Source organism: Paramormyrops kingsleyae, chromosome 22 (genome assembly GCF_048594095.1).
Source record: "Paramormyrops kingsleyae isolate MSU_618 chromosome 22, PKINGS_0.4, whole genome shotgun sequence".
Classification (NCBI taxonomy): domain Eukaryota; kingdom Metazoa; phylum Chordata; class Actinopteri; order Osteoglossiformes; family Mormyridae; genus Paramormyrops; species Paramormyrops kingsleyae.
Genome location: NC_132818.1, coordinates 19,851,540 through 19,874,807, shown reverse-complemented (window position 1 = coordinate 19,874,807; position 23,268 = coordinate 19,851,540). Strand labels below are relative to the sequence as shown.

The following is a 23,268-nucleotide window of genomic DNA, read 5'->3' as shown; positions in this document are numbered from 1 at the left end:
TAGCCTTCACAGACTGCCCATGTGCTTATGCATACCTGTGCCTGGCTATATAATCCTCTGATAACGAGCTGATGGATGGAAATGATTACATCACCATGGAGATCTTGACAAATATCTTGAGAAGTACTTTGCAGATTCAGCTCCCCGATTGAAGATTTTTTTTTTTTTAACCAAGTTTTGGGCTTGTACACTGATCTTATCACAAATAGGAACATATTTGTAACATGGCCTCTCTCTTGCTAGTTGTGTAATCTGTGTGGAATCGATAAGCAGAGGAGGTCCTTAAGGCTGATTTATACCTCTGCGTAGAATCTGCTGCATAGATAACCATAGTCCAGGGTTCCCCGGTTCCGGTCCTGCAGGGCCGGTCTGCAAAACAGTTTGCAGATTTCCCTGTTCAAACACACCTACTAAACCTGTCAATTGGCTAGAAAGCTGAATAAGTTGTGTCTGAGCGGGGGAATCTACAAACTGTGTTGTAGACCGGCCCTTCAAGACCGGATATGGGGAACACTACCATAGTCTGACGCCTGTAGTTACATTTCTGGGGAGGTGTGCATCTGGCGATGGTGTAGACTGCGAGGCTGCACAGCTACCTGTGGTGCAGCTTCTGCGCAGACGAATAAATCAGCCCTTACAGGGAAACCAATGACCCACAGGAAAAAGAATGTAAAATGTGTCTTTGCCATATAGCACAAGCCCTTAGAATGAGGTATGTCATGACATTTAGCTCTGGCCCAATTGCTTTTTGGGGAAGGTGAACCTGTGGCATTTGAAAACGAAAAACACCCCATTTACAGTAAACGTGGCACGAGACACTTGATACAAACAAGCCTGTGGCTTGTCTTGTGGTTATGATCAGTGCAGTCAATGCAATTCTAAGTGCTTGAGACGGCAGTGGCTGCACTGAGCTGCAGTTGCTGAGTGTCACAATGTGACGCGTGTGTGTGTTAGTCTGCAGTGGCTTCTGGAAGCTCACTGCTCGCTCCTCTATCTGATGGTTGGAGAGGTCGAGGTTTCTTCATCTCCTTTAACATCTTCGGGTGGCTGCACTTTCCACACCAGGAGGTGAAGGCATCTCGGCTGGGTCTCCATAAAGGATCTGTAGCCATGCATTATGCAGGAACTTCACCTGGACCTTCCAGGCGGAGCAGAAACGGCAAGACTGCATTTCACAGGGGTTTCTAGAAGCTGGGAAAGTCCGTTGCTCATTCTGCACACCTCACAACTCAGTGTCGTAGTGAAGGCCAGGATCTGATTACATTTTTTTTTTTTAAAACGGCCCACTCTGAATCATTTCTGTGTTTTCAACATGCATAGCAGCCAATTGCAATAGTGACATTTTGAAGATAGCAATGATTGCTAGGTATATTACCCAGTATTACCTACCGTGATGCTGGGTGTGATTCTTTAAACAGGTACTACATTTGCTGCAGGATGCCAGTCCACTCTTGCTATTGCAGGTTTTCCCTGTATCAGACTACGAGTGGCATCATTGTTTCAAAGGCAGCCGGAACCACATTACACTGGGACTGAGCACATGAATCATTTTACTGTGGAAGGAGGCATTTCTTCTGGAGAGTAATGCAATCGGGGGGAGAGCGGGGATTTCAAGAAAACAAATAAGGAGGTTTTTGCAACACGTGAAAATGAACAAAAACCAAAGATAGTTAGGGCTAATGAGGCGAAATGAACTCAGAGAGTATTGCTACAGCTTCTTTAACAAAATAAAAGACAGTTTATATTCATTGTTTATTTGAAGAGATTGTCATCTTAAAGCGACATTCCCAAGGTCAGTTAGAGGACTCTCCAGGAAAGAGGCCTGTTTTACCTTTAGTATGTAACCAGACATTTACGGAAGAATTTTTTAGGTCATGCAGGTTGCTGAAGGACACAGTTGCTCCAGTGTGGCTTCAAAAAACGTCTCTCTAGTTTCAAGGCCACCTTAACTGACATACAGCGAGCCCTACAGGACCCAGAGCTCAAAAAAGCTAAACCAATTCAGATCAATAAAATAAGAAACTGCCAGCTATTAAGATCGTCTTGCAAGAATGGAACACGCGAATAAGCGAAGACGATCTGTTCTGGTTAAAAATACTCAGTCTGTTATGAAGCGTGTTTAATACTAAATTGATGAAACGCTTTAATTGGCAAGGACTGAATCTGCTCGAGGTTGTTGTAATGTTACCATAGGGACGATAGATGATTCATTGCTTGGCACTTGTGTATAATTAATGTCACATACTACAAATAGGTGTTTTCTGCACTATCTGTTCTGATAACAGTATTTTCTTACGAGGCTGTGAAGTTAGCACAAAGATTGAGTTACTAGGTCAACAGCGCCTCGAAAGAGAATCGTCTTTCGATGTCATCGTTCTTCTGGTTTGTTTCTATGATTTTTAAAATTTCAACTAAGTTTAATTTTGAATTCGTAACATCAGTTATAAACTAATGTGAACTTCTCTGGCAGGAGCACTGCGAAGGTCAGGAAAGACGTGATGATTTCAGGGGCCCCTGAGTGACGGGGCCCCTAAATATTTTGGAACATATTCATATGATGTGTGAGTATGATGTGCTTTCATGGGGCCCAAAATCATTAGCGGCAGCCTTGTTCTCTGGAGAAATATTTTGGAAGACTATGGTAGCTTTTCAATGTGAACTTTAAAATAAGAGAAGTGTAGTCATTTACTCATTTTACAAGATCTAGTACCTCTGGCTTGCTTAATCTGAAATGCTTGTGTATGGCTGTATATAGAGTTGTAAATTATGAATGGTTTTATGGCTGGGTTTGCATTATTTTAGACTGCATGTTAATGTGACATTCTATAGCCTACCGTACCTTTATGTTATAACCATTTGACCATTTGAATTCTAACGTCGAATTTGGGGGGTACTAAATTTCAACTAGAACTAATTTAGGTGTCTCAGGTATCGACACGCTGTGTCGGTGTTCCTGAGGTATTGTAGAGTAGGAACCACTAGAGGGCGCAAAATAGTGTTTCTTCACGACCGATCTCAGTGGCATTTGTAGTAAATAGGACTTAGGTTTTAGTTGCAGTCCGAAAGGACTTAGGCACTGTTAGGATATAATTGTTATTTTACATCAATAAATTCAACTATTTGCCACACTGCAAAAAAAGACACTTAAATGCGCAAAGAAATTCCTAAATAGCGGGCTCGTACTTCGGACGGCTGTTGGTTTTTGCGTATATATGTGACGCCCCGAATCAAAGGCACCGGGAGGGATTGGTGTGTGACTGCGGGGGGTGTGCAGATGAGTGTGCTGAGGACAGGACGCCGCGCGTCGCTGCATCCCGCGGAAACACGTGCGAAAGTACGAAGCTCCTTTCTCTCACTGAAAAGCGGAGACGGCGCGATGCTGCCGGACGCGCACGGGCACCAGCTGCCGGGGGCTGCCGCGAATCACAGCCGAATCTCGGCGCCGGTCAGATCGCTTTTATTAGTCTTTTATGCGTGAAGGCGCCACTCATGCGTGCATTTAGCTGGTAATTGAAGATCGGAGGAAGGGCGCCGCTCGGTCCATTTCACATTCGGGGAGAAGAGTTGGAGGTGCCGGACTAACCAAACTACGCGATCTCGGCTTTTATAGCATTTATTCTTGCATGTCATGGATTCATCACGCTGCGAAAACTAAGGGTCTCTGTTTGTTTCTGGTAATGCCGGGATGATGGCAGAGGTACAGACGACGGAAAGTGTAACGGGACCTTTGTCTAATTCTGCAACTAAGCCTGCGCCGGTGGCCGCAGACAAGGCTGCTCCGGGCAGCACCGAAGCCGCGCTCGCCCCGTCCAGCGCCCGCGCCTTTCTGGAGGTCGCCGCGGCCGCCGTGGCCACCGCACACCCGGTGTTCGGAGCCGAAGTGGTTTATGCCAATGGAAGGTATAAGGAGCTCGGCAGCCCCAGATTCGCCCGATGCAGTCGGGAGGAGTCCGCCGAGAGGAATCAGGCCGCCGTTAATACACCCTGCGGCATTATGAAGGTAGGTTCCCTTCACTTCTTATTGTCCCGTCGTGCCAAATGAGACACATCCAGCCCGTAGACACTAATGCATACAGTGTTTCAGAATAATCCTGGATGCACCATCAACCAAACACCAAAACTGAAATAAATCAGTTGGATTGTGCCGGTCCCTTTATAAAAGACAGTTTTGTGGATGGTTTTGTAAGGAATGCATTATATTAATATTAAAAATGGTGTAGATAAGAATATACCCGGTTATTACCACAGTGTTCAGAGTTATACCACGCTTTTCTAAGTTAAACACATTCACGTTCGCTCTGATTGTATAAGGCGGTTGTTCTTCCTGTAGTAGTAAAATATATTTTAAATGAGGATTTTACATAATTATGGGGTGACACCAAAGCGTAGCAGGGATTTTTGCCCCCCCAATCGCAGCATAATGGACGGTGGGGCTAATGTGGAGGAGGACACATTTGTCATGTGCCTTTCACTTCTTATAACGAAGAAAACAATGTTTGGGGGGGTTTTTTGCGAGTGAGATGGAGAAATGTGGCATGACAGTCATTTTTTGTTTTATAACAGATCTGCCTTGTTTTTGCCCCAGAACAGAAAAGGAGGGGAAACGGTAGTCCGATGCATCATTATTGTAAATATTTTTAATAATGCTTTCAAGCAAGCAGAGGCAGTGTTGCGGTTTTTTTGGTTTGCGATGGTGGTAGCTGGTGCACGGACGAGGTTTGGCAGTCGGGCTCTTCACTGGGCCCCCCCTCTCCATGAAGTGAATAACTGTATAACCTAGACGTACTTTTGCTTTCGCACATAAGCGAAAGTTGTTCTCGCACCGACCCGGGCTGATTGCATGGTGTCTGATCAGTGCCCAGATGAGGCCGATTCCTCCTGTTTCATACCGACTTTACTCAGCAAATCCCTGCCCCTGACTCATCTTCCCAGACGTGTTCCCTATGGATGAGGCTTTTTTAGCCTTATAAGTCATTGCCACTTAATAGGGATTAAAACATCGTGTTTGTTTTGAAGACGCCAGGAATCCCAAGAGATTTTACCATCGCCTACGGAGTTTTTTTGTATTTGTTTTTGCAATGTGCTCATATTAAAGAATTTTCATGACAGATATTAAAAGGATACGGAAAGGGTCAGGATGTGGTTTGTTTGGAGTGTTTTCGAAGAATGTTGTTTTTTTATTTCTTGGTTTAGCAATGCTCAACATCCAAACAAACAAACAAGCAGTAATTCACTGCGCTTGCAAGCTCTGTAATGTAACTAACGTAAATCCCAGGTGATTTTTTTTCCGCCAACGTACTAAAGCCAGCCCGACCAAACCAAACCGAGCCCTGTGCCTCAAACCTGGTGGGAGTGTCTGCTGTGCCGTGATGCCTGGAGACCGATGCACCGATGAGAGATGAGTCAGTGGCAGACAAGAGCTGTTTCCTGTTATTAGCACGAGCTTCAAGTGGGGCCGAGGATAACGGGATAACAAGTGGCTCTCCATGGGTGATGATTTTGTTGGTAAAGCATCCCATTAGCGAACTGTCAGTCCAGATCCTCTCCTCTGAATTAACTCCAGTAAGGTGTCATGCCGCGCTACACATGGTAGATACTGCAGATTTCATATCTGTTCGCTTTTCAACATTAACATAGAAAATCTGTTTGTTCTGTGTTTAGAGTTCAAAGCGATACCTTTGTAAATGTGCAATGCCTACCTCGTTGTACATTTATTTGCTGACCGAGCGCGTGGCTGTCTTGCCTTCCGTTTGGCTGCGCCAGTGTGCACGTGCAAGTGCAGTGTTATGAACTGCCGGGGCCCTGGTAACTGTATAGGCGTCATTGTCGGGGCGTAGCCATCGTTTGCGAGAATCGGGCTGGTTGCGTTTTCTACGTCGCGTGGTTCTGGAGACATTTGCAGTTGGTCAGGGACGTGGAGTTGGGGGTGATTGAACATCTCAGCCTTTTTGCACAAACGGTCAAAATTGGCTCCCTTTTCAAGTACTGAGTGCCCCTTCAGAATTATTGATGATCACCCAGTGGAATGTTGTTTTGATTTGACGAAGACCTCCTACAGAATACATCTGAGGAGCCCCCCCCCACCCCCCTGCTCGGTCTAGCACTTGCCCCTTGAAAAGTCTCTGCAGGTCCCTGCAATTCATGATGTAATAATTCTGCTACCCCGCAGTGAGAAGACTAGGAAATAGGAGCTGGTTCCCACACGATGACTGGAAACATCTCCAGATATCTTGGGTCTGTTCCTACTCGTGTTCACACTTGACTCCGCAGTTGTGACTGCATAGCAAAGACCTCCGGGTAAAGAAAACAAAGACCCAAGGGAGATTTTTTTTTTTTGAAAAGTATTGATTGGAATCAACCCACACTTGTGAATGTTACTCATTCTCCGCCAGAACTGACAAACACTGTGGCCTCAGGAAGTAGCAGCAGGTTGCTGAGAACGAACTCCGGCTGCCGTTTGTGCCGGAGCTTGGCACGTCCGTCCCCAGACGTGGCCCGGCGTGCTGTCATTCCTGCCCGGTTATGTAATGCGGCTCTGGGACAGCTGCATCCTCTTCTCACTGGAGAGAAGTCTGGTTTCCACGGCCAACAAAGACACGGCGTTTTCGCTGTTAGGTCCTGCCCCGTCACTGTCGTTTTTTTTCTCTCATCTCTTTTGCTCCGGGGCCCTTTGACATCTGATGCCGCCAAGCACATCAGGGTCTCGTAAATGTGCCGCCAGTGGAGAAGTCTGTGCCATATCAGTGTACACCCAACCAGTTCCCAGTGCTCTCTCTCACTGCTGTATACTCTTACAGTGCGCTGCTCTGTGCTCTTCCTCACTGCTGTATACTCTTACAGTGCGCTGCTCTGTGCTCTTCCTCACTGCTGTATACTCTTACAGTGCGCTGCTCTGTGCTCTTCCTCACTGCTGTATACTCTTACAGTGCGCTGCTCTGTGCTCTTCCTCACTGCTGTATACTCTTACAGTGTGCTGCTCTGTGCTCTTCCTCACTGCTGTAGACTCTTACAGTGCGCTGCTCTGTGCTCTTCCTCACTGCTGTATACTCTTACAGTGCGCTGCTCTGTGCTCTTCCTCACTGCTGTATACTCTTACAGTGCGCTGCTCTGTGCTCTCCCCTATTATGTCCTCTTCACTGTCACACTAATACTCTGATTTTGATTATGTGCACCTGAATGTCATTTGTAGCCTTTGCTGAAAGTTTTTTTTTTCTCTCCTCCCATTGTGATGCAATGCTTTCATTGAAAGGTCTTCCAGCTCTCACCTAGTGTAATTAACTGTCCCGTCTCACGCCCCATGCTTTCTGGGATGGGATCCAAGCTGACCGTGTCCCTGTACTGGATATGTTGCTATAGAAGAAGGTCGGACGGTTTATCAATGATGGTTTACAGCAAATTAGTCTAAGTCTGGTGACTTTTAAACTTTCTTTGCGTGGTTCCCCCATGCAGCTGTTTCATGAATGTCATTCCCACTCGCTCATGCTCTGCACTGAATCATTATTAATCAACGGCACAATCTCACGCTCAGAGGTGCCGAAATGGATTGTCATCTAGTGGCTTTGTTCCAAGTTTTGGAAGGTGCATGGACTCCTTCTGTTCCCGACCTTGGAAAGGCAGTAGGAGTTTTCCTAGTCACTATTCAGGAACACTCTCCATTCACACCAACACTCTCGGTGTTGGCGTGAGCTTTCATCGTGGATGCCTGAAGGGTGAGCTAATGTATGGGACTAAGAATTCCTGACTCATTATATAGCTTCTCAGTAGCAACTGGAAAACCGCCAGTTTTGTTAAAAAAAAAAAAAAAAACTACATATGAACGTTCCAGGGAGTGGTTGGTCAAGGTCAGTTATGCCTCTCATCTTCTTTAATCTCTAAACTGTATCCTTAGGCTGTATACCACATATTAATACTAATTTCATTTCCAAAGATGTTAGATTAAAACTGATCCTCCAGACCTGTGCAATGTTTTGAGGAAAATCATGAAAAAGATCAAAACATTTGAAATATACCTTTTGCTGGACACCTCCAGACTTTATTTGTACGTCATAAAATCACGTGGAAATCGTCATATGTTGGAGTTGAAGTCCTGGCTTGGCAGTTCTAGCTATGTGTTAATCGGCATTCATACTTCGACTGTGAATCATCAGAATTCGTCATGCTCTGTGGTCACCTGACGGCCAATCCCGGGTCGATCCCGTCATGGTCTTGTAGACCTCCATGAACATTATCCAGGGTAGGACCTAGAACAGCACCACTCCCGTTACAAAGGGAATCCTTAGCTGATGAACTGGCCCACTGCAGCTGCCGAAGATCAGATTACCTTTCACAATCGTTTGTAAAATAAGACTTAGCTACTGATAATAGGCGTCTGTCCTTGTCGACCAAATGAGTTTAATAATAAATAGTGACAAATGCCATTATTTCTGCTCATATGGTTTATATAACTTCTGATGGCAAGCAGGCCGCAGTGGGGCTGAGTTTTGTGGGCTAGAAGCATGGATGCAGAGATAGAGAGATGAGGCCACTCGCTCTCCAGACTTTCCTTGGTGTGGCTTCGAGCAGCCGTCTGTGAAATGCGAGATAGCAGGAGGTACGCGGTCACCTCTGCCTCCTCTCAGTGGGGCTGGGAACTCGTGTCATGAGAGAGGCTAATTATCACGTCTTTGTTCAGATTAGGGGCTCGACAATATTGGGTGTCTTTTGGTCTACGTGTGCCCCCTCCCTCGGGATTGAGGATCCGTGGCATAGCTGAGCCAAGTCTGGAAGGGTTTACACTGTGTAGTATTTGGCTTGGTCTTTTCCTTTTCATTGGTTGCGGAGTTGTGTACGTTGTCCATCAGTTCCGTACTATTGGCCACTATGTATCGATTAGAAACCTGCCTCTTGTATTTCATGTACTATTTCTGCAGTGTGGTTTTTTACTGACGATTGCACTGGAGCCGGTAATGTGCTCTATATACCTTTGGTTGACCTTTATTCACCTGGACAACGTGGGTTTCAAATGATCTGTTTCAAGCCAGTACGATAGAATTCAACTTCAAATTCTTCAGATGCTTAATACTGTTTGAGATGTTTGCAATTCCATCCATTCTTCTACCAACCAGTTGCCCAGTTCAGGGTGGCAGAGAGAAGCGTAGGGGACGCTCCTCCAAGATGGGTGTTCATGGCAGGGCAGACATCAAGGTCAATTTAAAGACACCAGTTCACCAGTTCACAGTGTATTGCGCGGAATGAGCACAATCACAGACTATTGTTAATTTAGAGACACTAGTCATGCAATGAAGTTTCGAATAAGACTTTTTAGAATTACTGCTGATGTCCCTTTGTGCCTATGGAAGGCGTAAAACATCTGATGGACGCGGTGATGAGGATGGAGAGGCTGAGAGCTGAGTTCGATTTCTGCCAGAGGGAGCACTCCTGATCTCCTAAGACAGGGGTGCTCAACTCCAGTCCTGGGGGGCCGGAGCCCTGTGTATCTTAGTTCTTTCCTTGTTCCACCATAAATGATTCAGCCCAAGATCTGTGTGGTAATTAGCACAAGGAGGTGTGTTAAATGAGGGGAAACCCAAAAAATATGCAGGGCTCCGGCCCCCCAGGACTGGAGTTGGGCACCCCTGTCCTAAGACGTGCTGTGATCTCTGTGATCAGCAGCTAATTGTCTCACATTGATTTGCACAACCACAACACTGATAAGATGAGATACGATGAACTTTATTGTTCCCAGGGGGGAAATTCTTGAATTGGCTAAAGTGATTTGCCAGCACACCATTTAGGAAAAATATCTTTCGCCCTCCCGAGTGCAGCCCCGTCTCAGAAAGGGCTCTTTTCACCATGCAGATACAGAAGGTCACCAGGACAGCTGAAGCATGAGAGCTGCTTAGTTTTCATATTTTATTCTTACCTTACAACCTCAACGCATATCAGCTTCTAAGGGACACATATCCGACTTCATGATGCTTATCAGTATTTCTTAAAAAAAAATATCTTTATATTTCTGTGCTGTCAAAGTGAATTCACAGTAAATTATCTTTTTAAAATGACAGTCACAGTTTCTGAATGTGTATTTCTAATTATTATATAGCTGAGCACATGCAGGCATTGCAATTAATAATCAATTTTTTATTTTAAATCAGTTTAAGAGCATACTTGGTGTTTTAAGACGGCTACAGCTTTACACAGTTTTCTATTACTGGTTTTGTATTTTAATTGCGTGCAAACGTCTTGTGACAAAACCACGATTTTCCTGCAGAGCAAAATCTGGGTTGAAAAATTTCGAAAACAGGATATGAAATCAGGAGTCAGCTGATTTGTTGTCGGCAGAAACATTTCATCACAGCAACAGCCACTTGGATCCACATGTCGCTGAAAATATTTCTTTTCGAGTAACGAAGGCATCACTTGAGTTTATGACCTTACTGTCTGAGAACATAAATATTTGCAGAACCAGAAGAGACGAAAAGAATTCTCAGAGAAGGCGATTCTTTTTCTTTTTCTCGAAATGAGACGTAAGAATGAAAAGATATGGGGGAAATGGCAGATGTCAGTCTGGTTAAGCCATCGCTCCACGTCACATGCCATCAGCATGCAAACACTGCGGCAGTTCATGTTAGAAATGGCAAATAAGGAGAACAAATGCGGGCATTAAGTTGAATTAATCTGTGTTTTGACACCAAACAGTGATGACTAGACTTCGCTGCCCTTAGCTTGGTGACTACTGATATATCATTGGCTGGCCTTAAGGAGATCAGACAATGCAAAACTCCCAGTGCTTTCTGAGAGAGAAAATAACATCGCATGGATGGCAGAAGTTCAACCAGAGGATGTCATGCATGAACGTTTGGGCACATTTTAACATGGTCAAACAAAGTCATTGATTGTACTGGGTTTTTCTAATGTTTATTCAGTATTTTCGGCTGACATCCATTGCCTCTGGGTGTTTAATCTTGCGCGTGGGTGTAGATTTTAAATTTTAATTAGCCCCATGTTCTTGTCTGGCTGTTTGGAAGTATTAGGAGAACTTTGCATGTGCAATTGAATAATTTTTTTCTTTCTTACATTCTTATGCATGGTTTTTTTTTCTTTCTGTCTCTAGCTGAGCCCAATTGTGTTGTTTCTGTTGACGTTTGTTCTTGCTGCCTGGCCTGTGTTGCCAGTCATTTATTATATGCATCGCCAACTGCCTCAAGAGGAGAGTCACATGCCAAACTACCCACAGATCAAATTCCATTTAATATAAATATGGCTTGAGAAGATGAGATTGATTCCGTTTTTTTACCGGTTCGGGACTTTTTGGTGCCAACTTCCGATGTGGCAACCACGGTTCTAGATGCCCTAATTTTATGTTCTTCATGTGTGGTAGAGGACCACAAACAATTCTGATGTGTTTGTACGTACTGGCAATAAAGTGAATTCTGCTTCTGCTTCTGATTATGCTGATGTTTTCAGGTTAAAGTGGAGATCAGGGTTCACAGAGTTCCTGTCCTGGGAGAGGGTTGGGTGTGTGACTTTGGGCGTTCTCGGTTGTGAGGTATGTCGATGTTCCAGGAAGTTCTCTTGCTCTGGCCCAGGAAGTGCACCATTCGCATGATCAAATCTAGTTTAATGAGTGCCCCCGAATATCGCCAGAGAGGCCATCAGGACCATTATCTCTGCTGCTTTCACCACATCAAGTAGAGGAGTATTGATCCTGTCGATGAGTTGGGCCAATGGAGAAGCTGCCAGTTTCAGACCATCTGATGCCCAGTCTGATCTCCAGAATGCTGCTGATCTCTTTCTGCTAAACATCAGATAATTTCCTCTGTTGACTTCAGAGGTAAAATTATAATCCCTTTAATTATGGCCAGCTAGAGAAGGGGTCCGTTTAGCACTAAGCTATCCAGTGCTACTGTAAAAAGTCCCAGATGTCAGGTAATTAGTTAAGTCACTTAAAGATATCTTGAAAATACAGCATCACCATATGCTTGAGACTTTGACAGTTGCTTGGATTGCGGTTAAACAAATACATATCACATGAGGTAGAGCCGTTCCAGTTATGCTGCATGTCATTTTCTCATCTAGCGGTGCGTTCCATCTTCAGTTGTGGTCTTCAAGATCCCAGTCTTGTTACTGTCCCATTTATTAAATTGGAATAATGGCACTGCATGATATCAGTGTATTTAATGTAACCCTCTTTAACTGTTTTTGAATGAATGAATCTGTCTCCTTTTACAGTATCTGGCCTGATTCAATATTCTCTTTGCCTCAGCGTGTTTTTTTTTTTTTCCTTCCCGCGTAATTAATGCCACCCCAGGTTCTGCGGTTCTTTCGAGACGCACTGCCTCGGAAAATAAAATCAGGCCCCACTTGCTTTCTGTAATTAACGGGCTTTTTATTCAGCTCCTTATCTACCAGACGACCCCATTCAAAGTCAGGACTCCGTAGCCTGCGATTATTGCGGTGAGCATGCCTCGTTCAGCTCCAGGCAGTTTGCGAGGAAACAGCCGTCTGCGTGAGAGTTCGCTTCCAAACCTGCCCCCTTTGCTAACCCCCCCCATCAGTCAGTGTGGGGATGGTTTATGGAGTTTCTACACAAGACATCAAGCCACTGAGCCCATTGTAGTCAGTGGCACCTTCATGTAGCTAGAGGTCAAAGGTCAACAGTTGGGTATATACGAAACAGAGGATGTGGCTCAGCTATTTAAATGGTGATTAATCGGGTACGAGGATACCGTGTCAGGTTCCTGCCCAGGGTCACGTCGTCTTGCAGTTGTGTGTCTCCATTTCTGATCTTTGTTTCCAGCTAAGCCTCAGGGTTTCAAGTGTGGTCTAGCTTGCACGTTCTGCAGCAGACAGCTCAGTTCAGGTGGAAGGACAGGGCAAGTGCACAAGAGTTACATCACTGGCATGGAACATCTGCCCCAGCATGCATGGGGCTTGTCTGGGAATGCTGGAGACACACTGGGGGACAGGCAGGTTGGTGGTGGTGAAACTGGTACATCGGAGGCCCCTGAATCAGGCAGAAGGCAAGTACAGTATATCCCCGTCTGCTGCAAAAACTCTGCAAAGGTGTGTGTGTGTGTGTGTGTGTGTGTGTGGTCCAGATATACATTAAATTGTGGGGACCAAATGTCCCCACAATGTAGTAAAAACCTGTTATTTTGATGATGTTGTGACCATTTCTTGGTCCCCACAAGTGGAAATTCAATTTTATAAAATCTGTGACTGCAGTCAAGAAACTAAAAATGCCAAATGTCTTGTATTTTGTTTGGTTGCTTATGGTTAAGGTTAGGGCTGGGTAGCGGTTAAGGTCGTCATTGTTGGAGTTAGAGTTTTCCCCCATGGAAATGAATGGCGAGCCCCCACAAAGATATAATTACAAAGCTGTCTGTGTGTGTCTGTTTGTCTGTACGCGTGTGCAAAGTAAAAAAATAAAATAAAAGAAGCGAAACTCTTGCAAGGTCTTGCAACGACTCAAAATCAGCTTTAAGAGAAATCTGAGCCCCGAGACGCGGCAGTCTGAGCAATAGGAAAAAAACTTCGAAAATACACCTTTAGCTACAAAGATGAGCAGCAGTAAGTCGCAGTCTAAACACGACGCTCACGCAGGAAAGAGCCCGGTCCCACCCACTCCGCGTTTTTGCTGCCTTTTCTAAAAAGAAGCACGTTTGAGCTAAAACATATTTTCAACATTGCCTCTACCGTCTAAATGTGTCTTTAGTTTGTCTTTTATTTTACGGTGTCGTTGGTTGGCCATCTACTCTCGACTCCAGAAATGCAGGATCCGTTGTGTATGTATTGCAGCCACCCAACCTTGCAAAAGAAGGTTTTGGCCTATTAATGCCATGAAAAGTGTTGCTTCCTGTAACAACTGAGATCACTATGACACTCCCCTGTGGAGATACTAAAAATGCTTACAAGTCCGGCACAGGGTAACCTTATTCTTAATGTATACACTGTTCTCTCCCTCCCTCTTGCCCGCTCCACCTCTGTTCCAGAAAGTTACAGTCCCCTTCAGTTTTGTCCTTGACCACAACCACTGTGCCATTCATCATGAGGTTCTCCTCCATTTAGACCCATACCTCCTTCCAGCGTCAATGCTAGAATTTCTCTCCGGGATCAATAAAGTCTATTTTAATTCTAATCCTAATTCTAGCACATGGCTCCAGCTTTTGCGCATAGCTACCGTGACTGAACACACTTGTCGCCTGTGCAGTAGCCATCAGCTAATGAAATTGGGAAGGTAAATAGTTGGATTATGTGTTGTTGGGAGTTGGGTTGAGTTCTTTGGGAATCACGGTGGTGCAGTGGATAGCACAGTTGCCTCTCACTCCAAGGTGAAATCTGACTCCGCTCTGCCATGTCGTTTGGGTATCGTCCAGCTGCTCTGGATTTCTCCTGCAGTCCAAAGACACACACAGTTAGTGTCTATACATTGCCCTTGGTGTGTCAGTGTGCTTATGTTGCCTGCAGTCGACCAGTACTCCATCCAGGGTGATCCCCGCCTTGGCTCAGGTGGTGCTTGTACAAAGCTCCAGTCCTCCTATGTCCTCATACTCGTTAGGCAGTCTGAGCACAAGTGGATTCTTCGAACTTTTGGGTCAAGCGATAAATTCACCAGTCCTCTGACCGTAGGGGAGAGTTGGCCCGGGTTTGCAGTCCATCATCGGCACAGGGCTCACGTGGGAAGTGGCAACTTAGACACAATCCGCATTTGGACTGCGGGAGGAAAAGATACATCAACTGTTAAATGGTTGCATTACTGTTCAAATACTTGAATGAGTCAGCCGGTGTTGCTTTATTCACTGTAGGTTAGTTTAGAAGCTTTTATACCATGTGAATGTAAGGTGACTGTCTCATTCTATGTAATGGTATGAATCAGGGGTAGACGCCAGTGTTGAACTATCAGAGACGTTCTTGGGCTTCCGGTAGGAATCTTTTGTTTACGCAGTGACGCACCCAGTAATGTGTTAAGTACAGTACCAGTTGTCTGTTTGAGAATAAGGGAAACTTCACCCACAAACAGGGTTCTGGCACGTTCTTGTGTGATGTTCTCAGCCAGAGTATCTGCGCCTGTGAAAAATGCTTATTTCAGTGGGAGTTGTTTGGTTGCATTGTTCCCTGGACTGGATGTGGGGCCTGGTTTGTATGGACGGCAGGTCTGTTGCTGTGAGCTCGTGGTGTGGGGTTGAGCACCCGCAATGGCCTGAGTGCCCCAGGAAAAATGTTCGGCGTAGCAGGAGTATCAGATGGGGCGGCACGGCAGACTCTGCAGGTAACGCTCATACCTCATACCTCCGGGGTTGTGAATCAACACCTCGCTCTGCACGCGTGTCGTGTTTGTGTGTTCTCCCTGTGTTTGTTCGGGTTTCCCGCAAGTTCTCCGTTTTCCTCCCACAATCCAAAGGTGTTGTGATTGTGCGAGACTGTCTGTCCCGGGGATGGACTGGCATCCCATCTAAGGCGTTCCCTGCCTGGGTTGCTGTGTTTCCTGGAACGTGTTTCAGGTTCCCCAATGATACGCTTTGGATAAACAGATTTCGAAAACGGAAGGATGGGATAATATGAAATCTATTTGTCTTTTGAGTCACTGAAAAGTGTAGAGTTCTGACAGATTTGTGACAGATTTTTTTCTTTTATTCGGAACGGATCACCTTTGCTGTTATTTAACTGCCTCATTGAGCCGAAGCTTCACTGGTGACCCTCACCACTCACACTTTCTCCTCCGGGAGCTCAGAACGTGGTTCCTCTCCTGCACTTGCTCCCCCAGTGCCCTTGAGACTCAGGCCGCAAAGTCGTCAAAAGGGATTCCTGCGTTCCTGGAACTGCGCCCTCTCACGTTCCCTGCAGAGATATCCGTCCGGCCTCTCGCTGTGTCTTGGGAACATTGTGTCGGGGATACATTCTGGCCACGTGTGCAGGGGTATAGCAGCCATGTATGATGACATCTCTCATAGGTTGCTTAAAACGCAACTGGATAAAAAAACTGAATCAGAAACACAAGCTGTCTGATAGAGAAAGAAGCAAATATCGATACACCTATGAAATGTTCTTAGATTGTGCTCCAGATGAACTGTAGCCTCAGGGAAACTCCCAAAAAATGCCCTCCAGCATCAGTGAGAAAAGAGTCCAAGTCTTTTCCCAGCCATACTCTGCTGGTCAATCAATGTCCTTGCTAATGCCTTTGAGGTGCTGCGACACCATCAGGATGGGGGGGGGGGCGATATTGGCAGAGTGATGCCGGTGTGACTGCTTCTCTTGGTCGGTAATTACTCCAGCGAATCAGCAGGGGGATTCCGGACGAGCCGCGGTAAATCACGGGAGGAACAGAGAAGAAGGCATAAATACCAGACGACTTCCTCTAATTCTGACTCGTTAATTAAGGTTAGAGTACGTCACGCCGACAGCATCGTAGCGGCACGCGGAGCACGCAAACCGACACGTCAACACCACTTAATAACGCGAACCGTCCTGCCCTCGTTCATCCAGTCAGCCCGATATTCAGACCGGTGTCAGGTTTGTCCGTCATTCGAGACTTCGCTTCTGAATTTTCTAGTCTGGCGCTCCTCTCCACGACAAGGCCGGTGACTGGCACGCCGTTAGGCAAGTGGCTAAATTTTTATCGAGGTTGCGGAGTCACACTGCCTTGGAGTGCGACACACTCCATCAGGGCGGTGAACGCTTTTAAAGTCCTTTTCTCGCTCTCAGCCCCCCCTCCCCGCCGCACCGCTTCTATTTCGACACCCACGCACTAACGGGACACGGCGTTACATAAAGCGCCGCCTGAATTGTCAAGTGCGCTGCCTCTCCTCTCGGCGCCAGCAAACGGGGCCGATAATCATGGGAAAAAGAGGAGCCAGCTTATCTAGTTCGCCTGATTCCGTCACCACAGCTGCAGCCTTTAAGATTTTCCTATGTATTGACGGGTGGTTCGCCGATCGCCTGTGCTGCGATCGTCTCGTGCGGACAGACTCCGGGGGGCGGTGTCGTCTGGGGTCTGACTAGCAGAATAAATCGACACTGGTGGGGGGTGCAAGTTCAGTCTCCGCTGTGAAGTGTCGCTGGGCTGCTCCTTCACAGACACCCTGCGGGGACCGAGCGGGAGAGACGGGTTGTAGAGGCTCGTATGCGTGAACCTTAACACGTGGGATTATATACAGTATATAATGGTGAGGGACTAACCGCCGGCAGCGGTGCCCGGTATTCCGCAGGGCCGCAGGACGCTGGCACTTTTGCTGAGGGGTTGATTAATTTCCAAAAATAAACGGTATATTTTCAATCTTTCGCAACCCCTCACGCTAGCATGTCTGAAACTATTTAATTCATGACATTGCTAATCAATTTGCCGGCCGACCTACTCCCCCCCCCCCCCCCCCCGCTACACACACACACACACACACACACACACCGTTTTAACGGTACATGATGCGTTACATCAAAAGGTTTTATGACTGCGAAGGTTTTATTTTTATCTATCTAATTTCCGTGTCCGCCTAAGGGACCCCCCCCCCACCCCCGAAAAGTTGCATCGCAGGGCACAGAGTTACACACAAACACTAAGCACAATTTACAAATGCCAGTACACCAATTACGTTTCCAAGGTTGGCTTCACATCACTCAACACTAAGGACTGAGTACCAGCAATAAATAATCTTAAAAATCGGCAATAAATGAAATCCGTCTTTTAATTTAATTTAATTTCCTTTCAGTGTTACGGTGATTTTGCGGACATTCGTTGGTCAAGTGTGATGGGGATTGTCTGTATCATCTCGCCGGGGGGGGGCGATGGGGGGTGAATTAAGGTCTTGGTGGCAGAAATATGAGAGGAGCAGGCTGACATTGTTCGCTCGGTGAGCCAGCAGAATAAAGAATGAGCTGATCATAGGATAAGCTGATGTTGGAATTACCTTACAGGTTAGATTAATGAGGGTTTTCATTCTCAAATGTGATTGGAATTAAAGGTCAAGAAAGAATTTGAAAACCTCCCTTAATTAAGGACATGTATTATTTTTTGACTTGACGGAAGGTTTTGGTGTTTTCTTAATTGCAAACCGAAATTAAAATGATCAATTTCCCCAAGTTGTTGTTATGAAAGAACAATGCTGGTGTTTTACATATTTATTATTGTAAAATGAGATTGTTGACTCTCTTGAGGGAGGGTCAGGTGACTGGGTCATTCGTATCGGTTCATTACACTCCCCCCCCCCCCCCCGTCTCTAACGCACAAAAAATGGGGGTGTTCTGTGCTTTCCCCTGTCCTCTGATCTGGTGCCTCTCCTGACTTGCATCATTATTTGTTCTGCTGTACCTGTTTTTTTTCCCTATGTCATTTTTTTTGTGTATTTCCTCTTTCTGTGCCCCCCCCCCATCCCATCCCTGAGGCCTTTCTGTTACATGCTTCGTCCCCGGTTCTCATGACCGTCACCACTTGAGAGATTCACGCAGTTAGGTGAAAAATGCATTTCAAAATATAAACATTAAGAAAAAAATCCCAGTTAGCTGATTGAAAATCTTCTTCGGGGTCAGAATGTCACAAGAACATTAAATAATCCTTAGTCACCCCTCATTGCTCATATTAGATTAGATTTATTAAAGCACAGTAAATATTTATAAATAATCATACGCTATGTTTGTTTTGTAAGGAATTATTTTAGATTCCCAGGACAGTAGGGATGTAAATGCTCTCTTTCTCGGTTTTTTTTTTTTTTTTTTTTTCTTTCCTCTGGGGCCCCTGATTTCAGGTGTATTAGACTTTCGTATTTCTGTTAGAAGAAGCCAGCCTGTTTGGTAGTAGAAGGAGGCCCTTTGGTTTTCCTGCTGCTCACCCTGGTCAGGATAGAGAGGAGCCCTGGAGCCTGTCGCAGGCCAGACAGGGCAGGTGTACACAGGTAATATCCAAACTGCAACCACAGCGCAGATTTCATTACCCAGTCACGGAGATATGAGGCAACAGTGCCAGCCTGATGTGCCAGTGTGGCACCCAGTAAAGAAAAACCACTGCACATGTTGGAAGTTGGATTTGTTCTTATTTTATTTCATTTTATTTTATTTTATTTTTAATTCTTCCACCCTCCCTCCTCCACCTCCTACGCATCCTTTTCCTCCTCCGGCAAAGACGTTTGATATGCATGTGTTGAATACTCAACAGGCCCCTAGGCCGGCCCACCCACTCAACGCACAAGCTCCTCTGTCTTCTCTTCAGTAAACCCCCCCCCCCCCCCCCGCCAAATATCTTCCAGTCTTATCCTGGGAGAGAAATGAAGGCCCTCAGGATATGGGGCCTGATCCAGTGGTCTCTGCCCGTAATAGTAACATCTGCACGTAATTGCCATAGTAGCATTGTAGATCTTTAACAAAGAGGGATTCTCAGCGAGTCGTAACATAAAATAGATTAGTAGATGATTATTATTGTATTATCTATTTTAATATAGTTTGTGTTCTACCTTCTTAGGTAATAACACCCTTTAATGTTTAAAAGTTGCAACTATATCTAATCAATGCTGATGAACTGCAAACCCACCGATCGTATTTGACCCAAAAATTTATGTTAATTAATTCCTTATGGACCTCTCTCATTTTTGCCTAGAAAAACACATACTCAACCTTTTGCTCTGGGGTGGGGGGGGGGGGGAGGGGATGTTGCTGTGAGAAGTAGGACAGAAGAGGACCTGAAACACAGCATGCTGCAGCACAAAAAAACTGTTTGTTATTCTCCCACTTTCAGCACCCCCCTATTCTTGGATGCATTTCATTCAGACATCAGAAGGTCCAGAAGGCCTTTCATCCTGATGGATGGATGGATGGATGGGGAGAGAGAGAGAGAGAGAGAGAGAAAAGAACTGATTTAGTCTAACTCTGCTGGCTTATTTTCAAGGGCATAGGAGAGACTTTGCAAAGTGCAAAGTTATATATTTTTTTTTGGGGGGGGGGGGGCAGGGAATCAACACAAATTAAACATATATTTACATTTACATTTTTCCCTACCCCCCTCTGGTTCCTAAGCCCCTTATATTGGTAAAAATGTTTTGTTCATCCTGAATGTTTTTCTTAATTATGAAAGCAAAATTTCATTGTGATGCTATTGAGAAAAATTGCCTCGTTAATTATAGCGATAATTGTAATGACTCCGCACACTGCAAGATATGTCATAACAGAATGTCAGAAGGCCTCTTGACGAGAAGAGCGTAATTTGCGATTTTATTTTGCTGGGGATCAAGTGTGATTGATATGGCAAGAAAATATGAAAACCTACTTCACTACACCCACAAGAGCTGAAGGGGAACCGACGGGGAGAACAAAAAGTGGGGGCTATTTATAGACAGGTGGGGGCTTTGCGGATGTGGGTGCAGTGTGTCAGAGAGAGTTGCATGATTCACTGTGCCCTCAGTTTTGCAAAAAATTTGATTGGGGGAAATGAAATAGCAGTTTGGCTTGCAGAGACAGTTTCAATGCAGTTTATCTGCAGGTCCTGAGCAGTAAGGGTTAGGAAGCAGAAGTACATTCCATCGTGGGATGCTATCAGCGGCAGAGAGTGACGCTGACCTTTTGTTGGGGGGGCATGACATTATGTTTTAGCTGTTGAGGTTTAAGACTAAAATGCTTGGACCCCTAGCTTCTCTCTAAACTGTGTGTGTGTGTGTGTGTGTGTGTGTGTGTGAGAGAGAGAGAGTCTCAAAGGAGAGCAAGATGGGATATGTGGAAAAAATTGCATCCCAATTACCTGTAGCTGTGCACGGGGCAAATAATGGATTGTTTCATTTTAAGAATTACATCAACCCTTTGGTTGCCAAAAATTGTGATGGAGAAAAACATAAAATAAACGCATTCCAAGAATCAGCTTATCGTCAATCCGGGCGCCCGCATTCCGGACGTCTTAACCCTGTCCTCAGGTCACCAGTCGGGGAAGTTCTTCGGACAGGCTGATGACATCCAGCTGGCTATTTGGTCATATTTAGTTTTACCCAAGTTGAGGGTCTCAGCGAAATGAGCCGTCCGGCTCGCATGGCCGTCCTTGACCCAACCTTGACCCCCCCCCCCCCCTCGTGCCTCCTCAGCCCCCGAGGCTGTGACACCCTCTTGCAGGAATCATTTCTCCTTTCCCCTCCAAATCTTTTTCTTTTTTTTTTTGTTTAATTTTCTGCGGTCAGCTGCACACAGACATAGAAAAAGGGTTAGGGACCGAGGGGTTAGAAATGAAGTGTGAAAGCGACAAAAGATCTGTGCCGAGGTGGGGGCCGGGTGGGAGTGGTTCCCCCGGAGAGTCACCACTGAGATTTTGACTGAGATGGGGTGCCTGGTTTGGTGCCGTCACAGGCTCAGTGGGGGGGGGGGGGGGTTTGTTAGCAGTTCTCTGCCCCAGACCACAGATAAGCCTGAGATATTCAGATATTTATTTTATATTGACTGTATGCTCAGTACATGCATTTCGAGCCCCATGTTTTATATGGCGAGCCTTGGCCGGTGGCAGCATTTCATTACCGTGATAATGGAACCTGGCCCCGGCGTTCGGGCTGCTTTCCTTCAGCCTCTTTCGTACGTCCATCTGGCCCGGCCTCCCGAACCATATGCTCACGCCACATTCCCCGTGTCCGACGGCGAGCGCTCCTTACGGTCCAGCGATGCAGCTGGATGTCCGCATGCGTGTCAGGCGGCAAACGCCATTTTTAATGCACCGTTTAATGCGCTAACATTAGCATGATGGCTTTATGTAACAACGGAGAAGGACTCTGCAGTCCGACACCTCTCCAGTCATCACCCCGCCAGCGTCCAGTCAGCATGCCCCTCCCTCACATTCCCTCCTTTTGTACGCCATGTACTCTCTCCCCTTACCGCATCAGATTAGTTCTTTTAGGCCACCCACAGGCCTCCACAACTACCTAGGTGACAGTACTGGTTGAGGCCTTATTAAACCCCCACCCTGGAGAGCAGCCCCTCCACGAGACAGATCACGTCGGTGCCACGCAGAGCTAGCCGGCCACCCCGAGTCCAGGCGCGAGCGTGTGTCATTCCGGGCGCCTCATGATGCCGCACATCTGTCACGGCACATGTGTCACAGAGCCAAGCTCTGTGGTAGGGGAGGTGTGATGGAACCAACGCAGCCATGATGGACACGAGACTGTCTTCTGGAGCTACGGGGGATGCGCTGGCCAAGGTTACACTGGTCTCCAACGTGGAAGGACTGAACCGCACGCAGCAGCAAGAAAAACGACCATCACTAGCATCACCTTTAGCATGCAAAGAGTCATGTGAAATTTTTAGACATTGAGAGATTCATCCATCCATCTCATAACAGCTTGTGCAGATCAAGGTCGTGACCTCTATATATATTTAAATAGCGTAAAATGTTTTGTATTTTTAATTTCTGGATTGCTTATTTGTTTAAGTTTGTGTCTCAATTTTTGGTTATTCACTATCTTTTAGTACAGAGTCGCAAATCTATGTCACCCAAATTTGCGTGGCATATTCTCTAGTGCCTCGGGAAATCGAGAAAATAACAAATAAATAATGAGATTCATCCTGATGTACACATACATGTGAAGTACACTGTAATATGAATCTTCAAATGTAGCACAAGTATTGCAGGTATTATTTGCTTTCTTTACTTTCTTTCTTGGAGGTAAAGCTATACAGCGTACGCTCTATGATCCAAAGCAGCCATCATCTGGTGTCGTTAATATTAATCGGTCCTCCGTGCTCCTGCCCCCGAACACTTAACGTCAGATTCTCCGTTTGGCACAGCTGTGAATATCTGTAAACCGTCTCGCTCTGTCGGCTTTTCTCGTTGCTTAGCGATCAAACGTTGAACGGCGTGGTGGATTTCGGGGTTTGGCATCCAGCTGCTCTCTCATCAGTTTCTTTGGTCGGTTTTTCCAGTTGTCGCAGGTGCAAAAGTTTTATCAAAGTGTCTGTTCACAACAACCAGCGTGTGTGTGTGTGTGTGTGTGTGTGTGTGTTTTATGTCACTGCCACAATGTTATCTGTGAAAAGGAGATTATAGGTTAAGAGAAATTATTTTATTTGATTGGCTGCCTACTGGTTGATCTAAATTGCAGCATCTTGTAGCTCTGGACTTCCTACCTCTTGTCGCGTCCTGCAAAATAATCTGCCTTCCGTGTTTCTGAGTTCCTCTTATACCGGAAGCTGTGTTTACATCAGTGGACAGTGAATGAGATTTGGTTCAGATTCCCACTCTCCCTGACGAGGTTCATAGCTGTTTTCATCCTAGAGGTGGTGCGTTTCATTTATCTGCCAATCTGCTTAATTACTCATTTGCCATAAGGTAGACAAAAGCAG

At 45.8% G+C, this 23,268-nt stretch overlaps 1 protein-coding gene across 1 annotated transcript in view; it reads left to right on the top strand.

Moving 5' to 3' along the window:
• The window catches only part of LOC111856018 (inactive phospholipase C-like protein 2), a 120,266-nt gene that overhangs the window by 63,932 nt on the left and 33,066 nt on the right, over positions 1-23,268 (top strand). The window contains exons 21-22 of the mRNA XM_023835616.2: positions 3,234-3,334; positions 3,657-4,000. Of these exons, the coding sequence (XP_023691384.2) occupies positions 3,234-3,334; positions 3,657-4,000 (445 nt within the window). The remainder of the gene's footprint in view (positions 1-3,233; positions 3,335-3,656; positions 4,001-23,268) is intronic.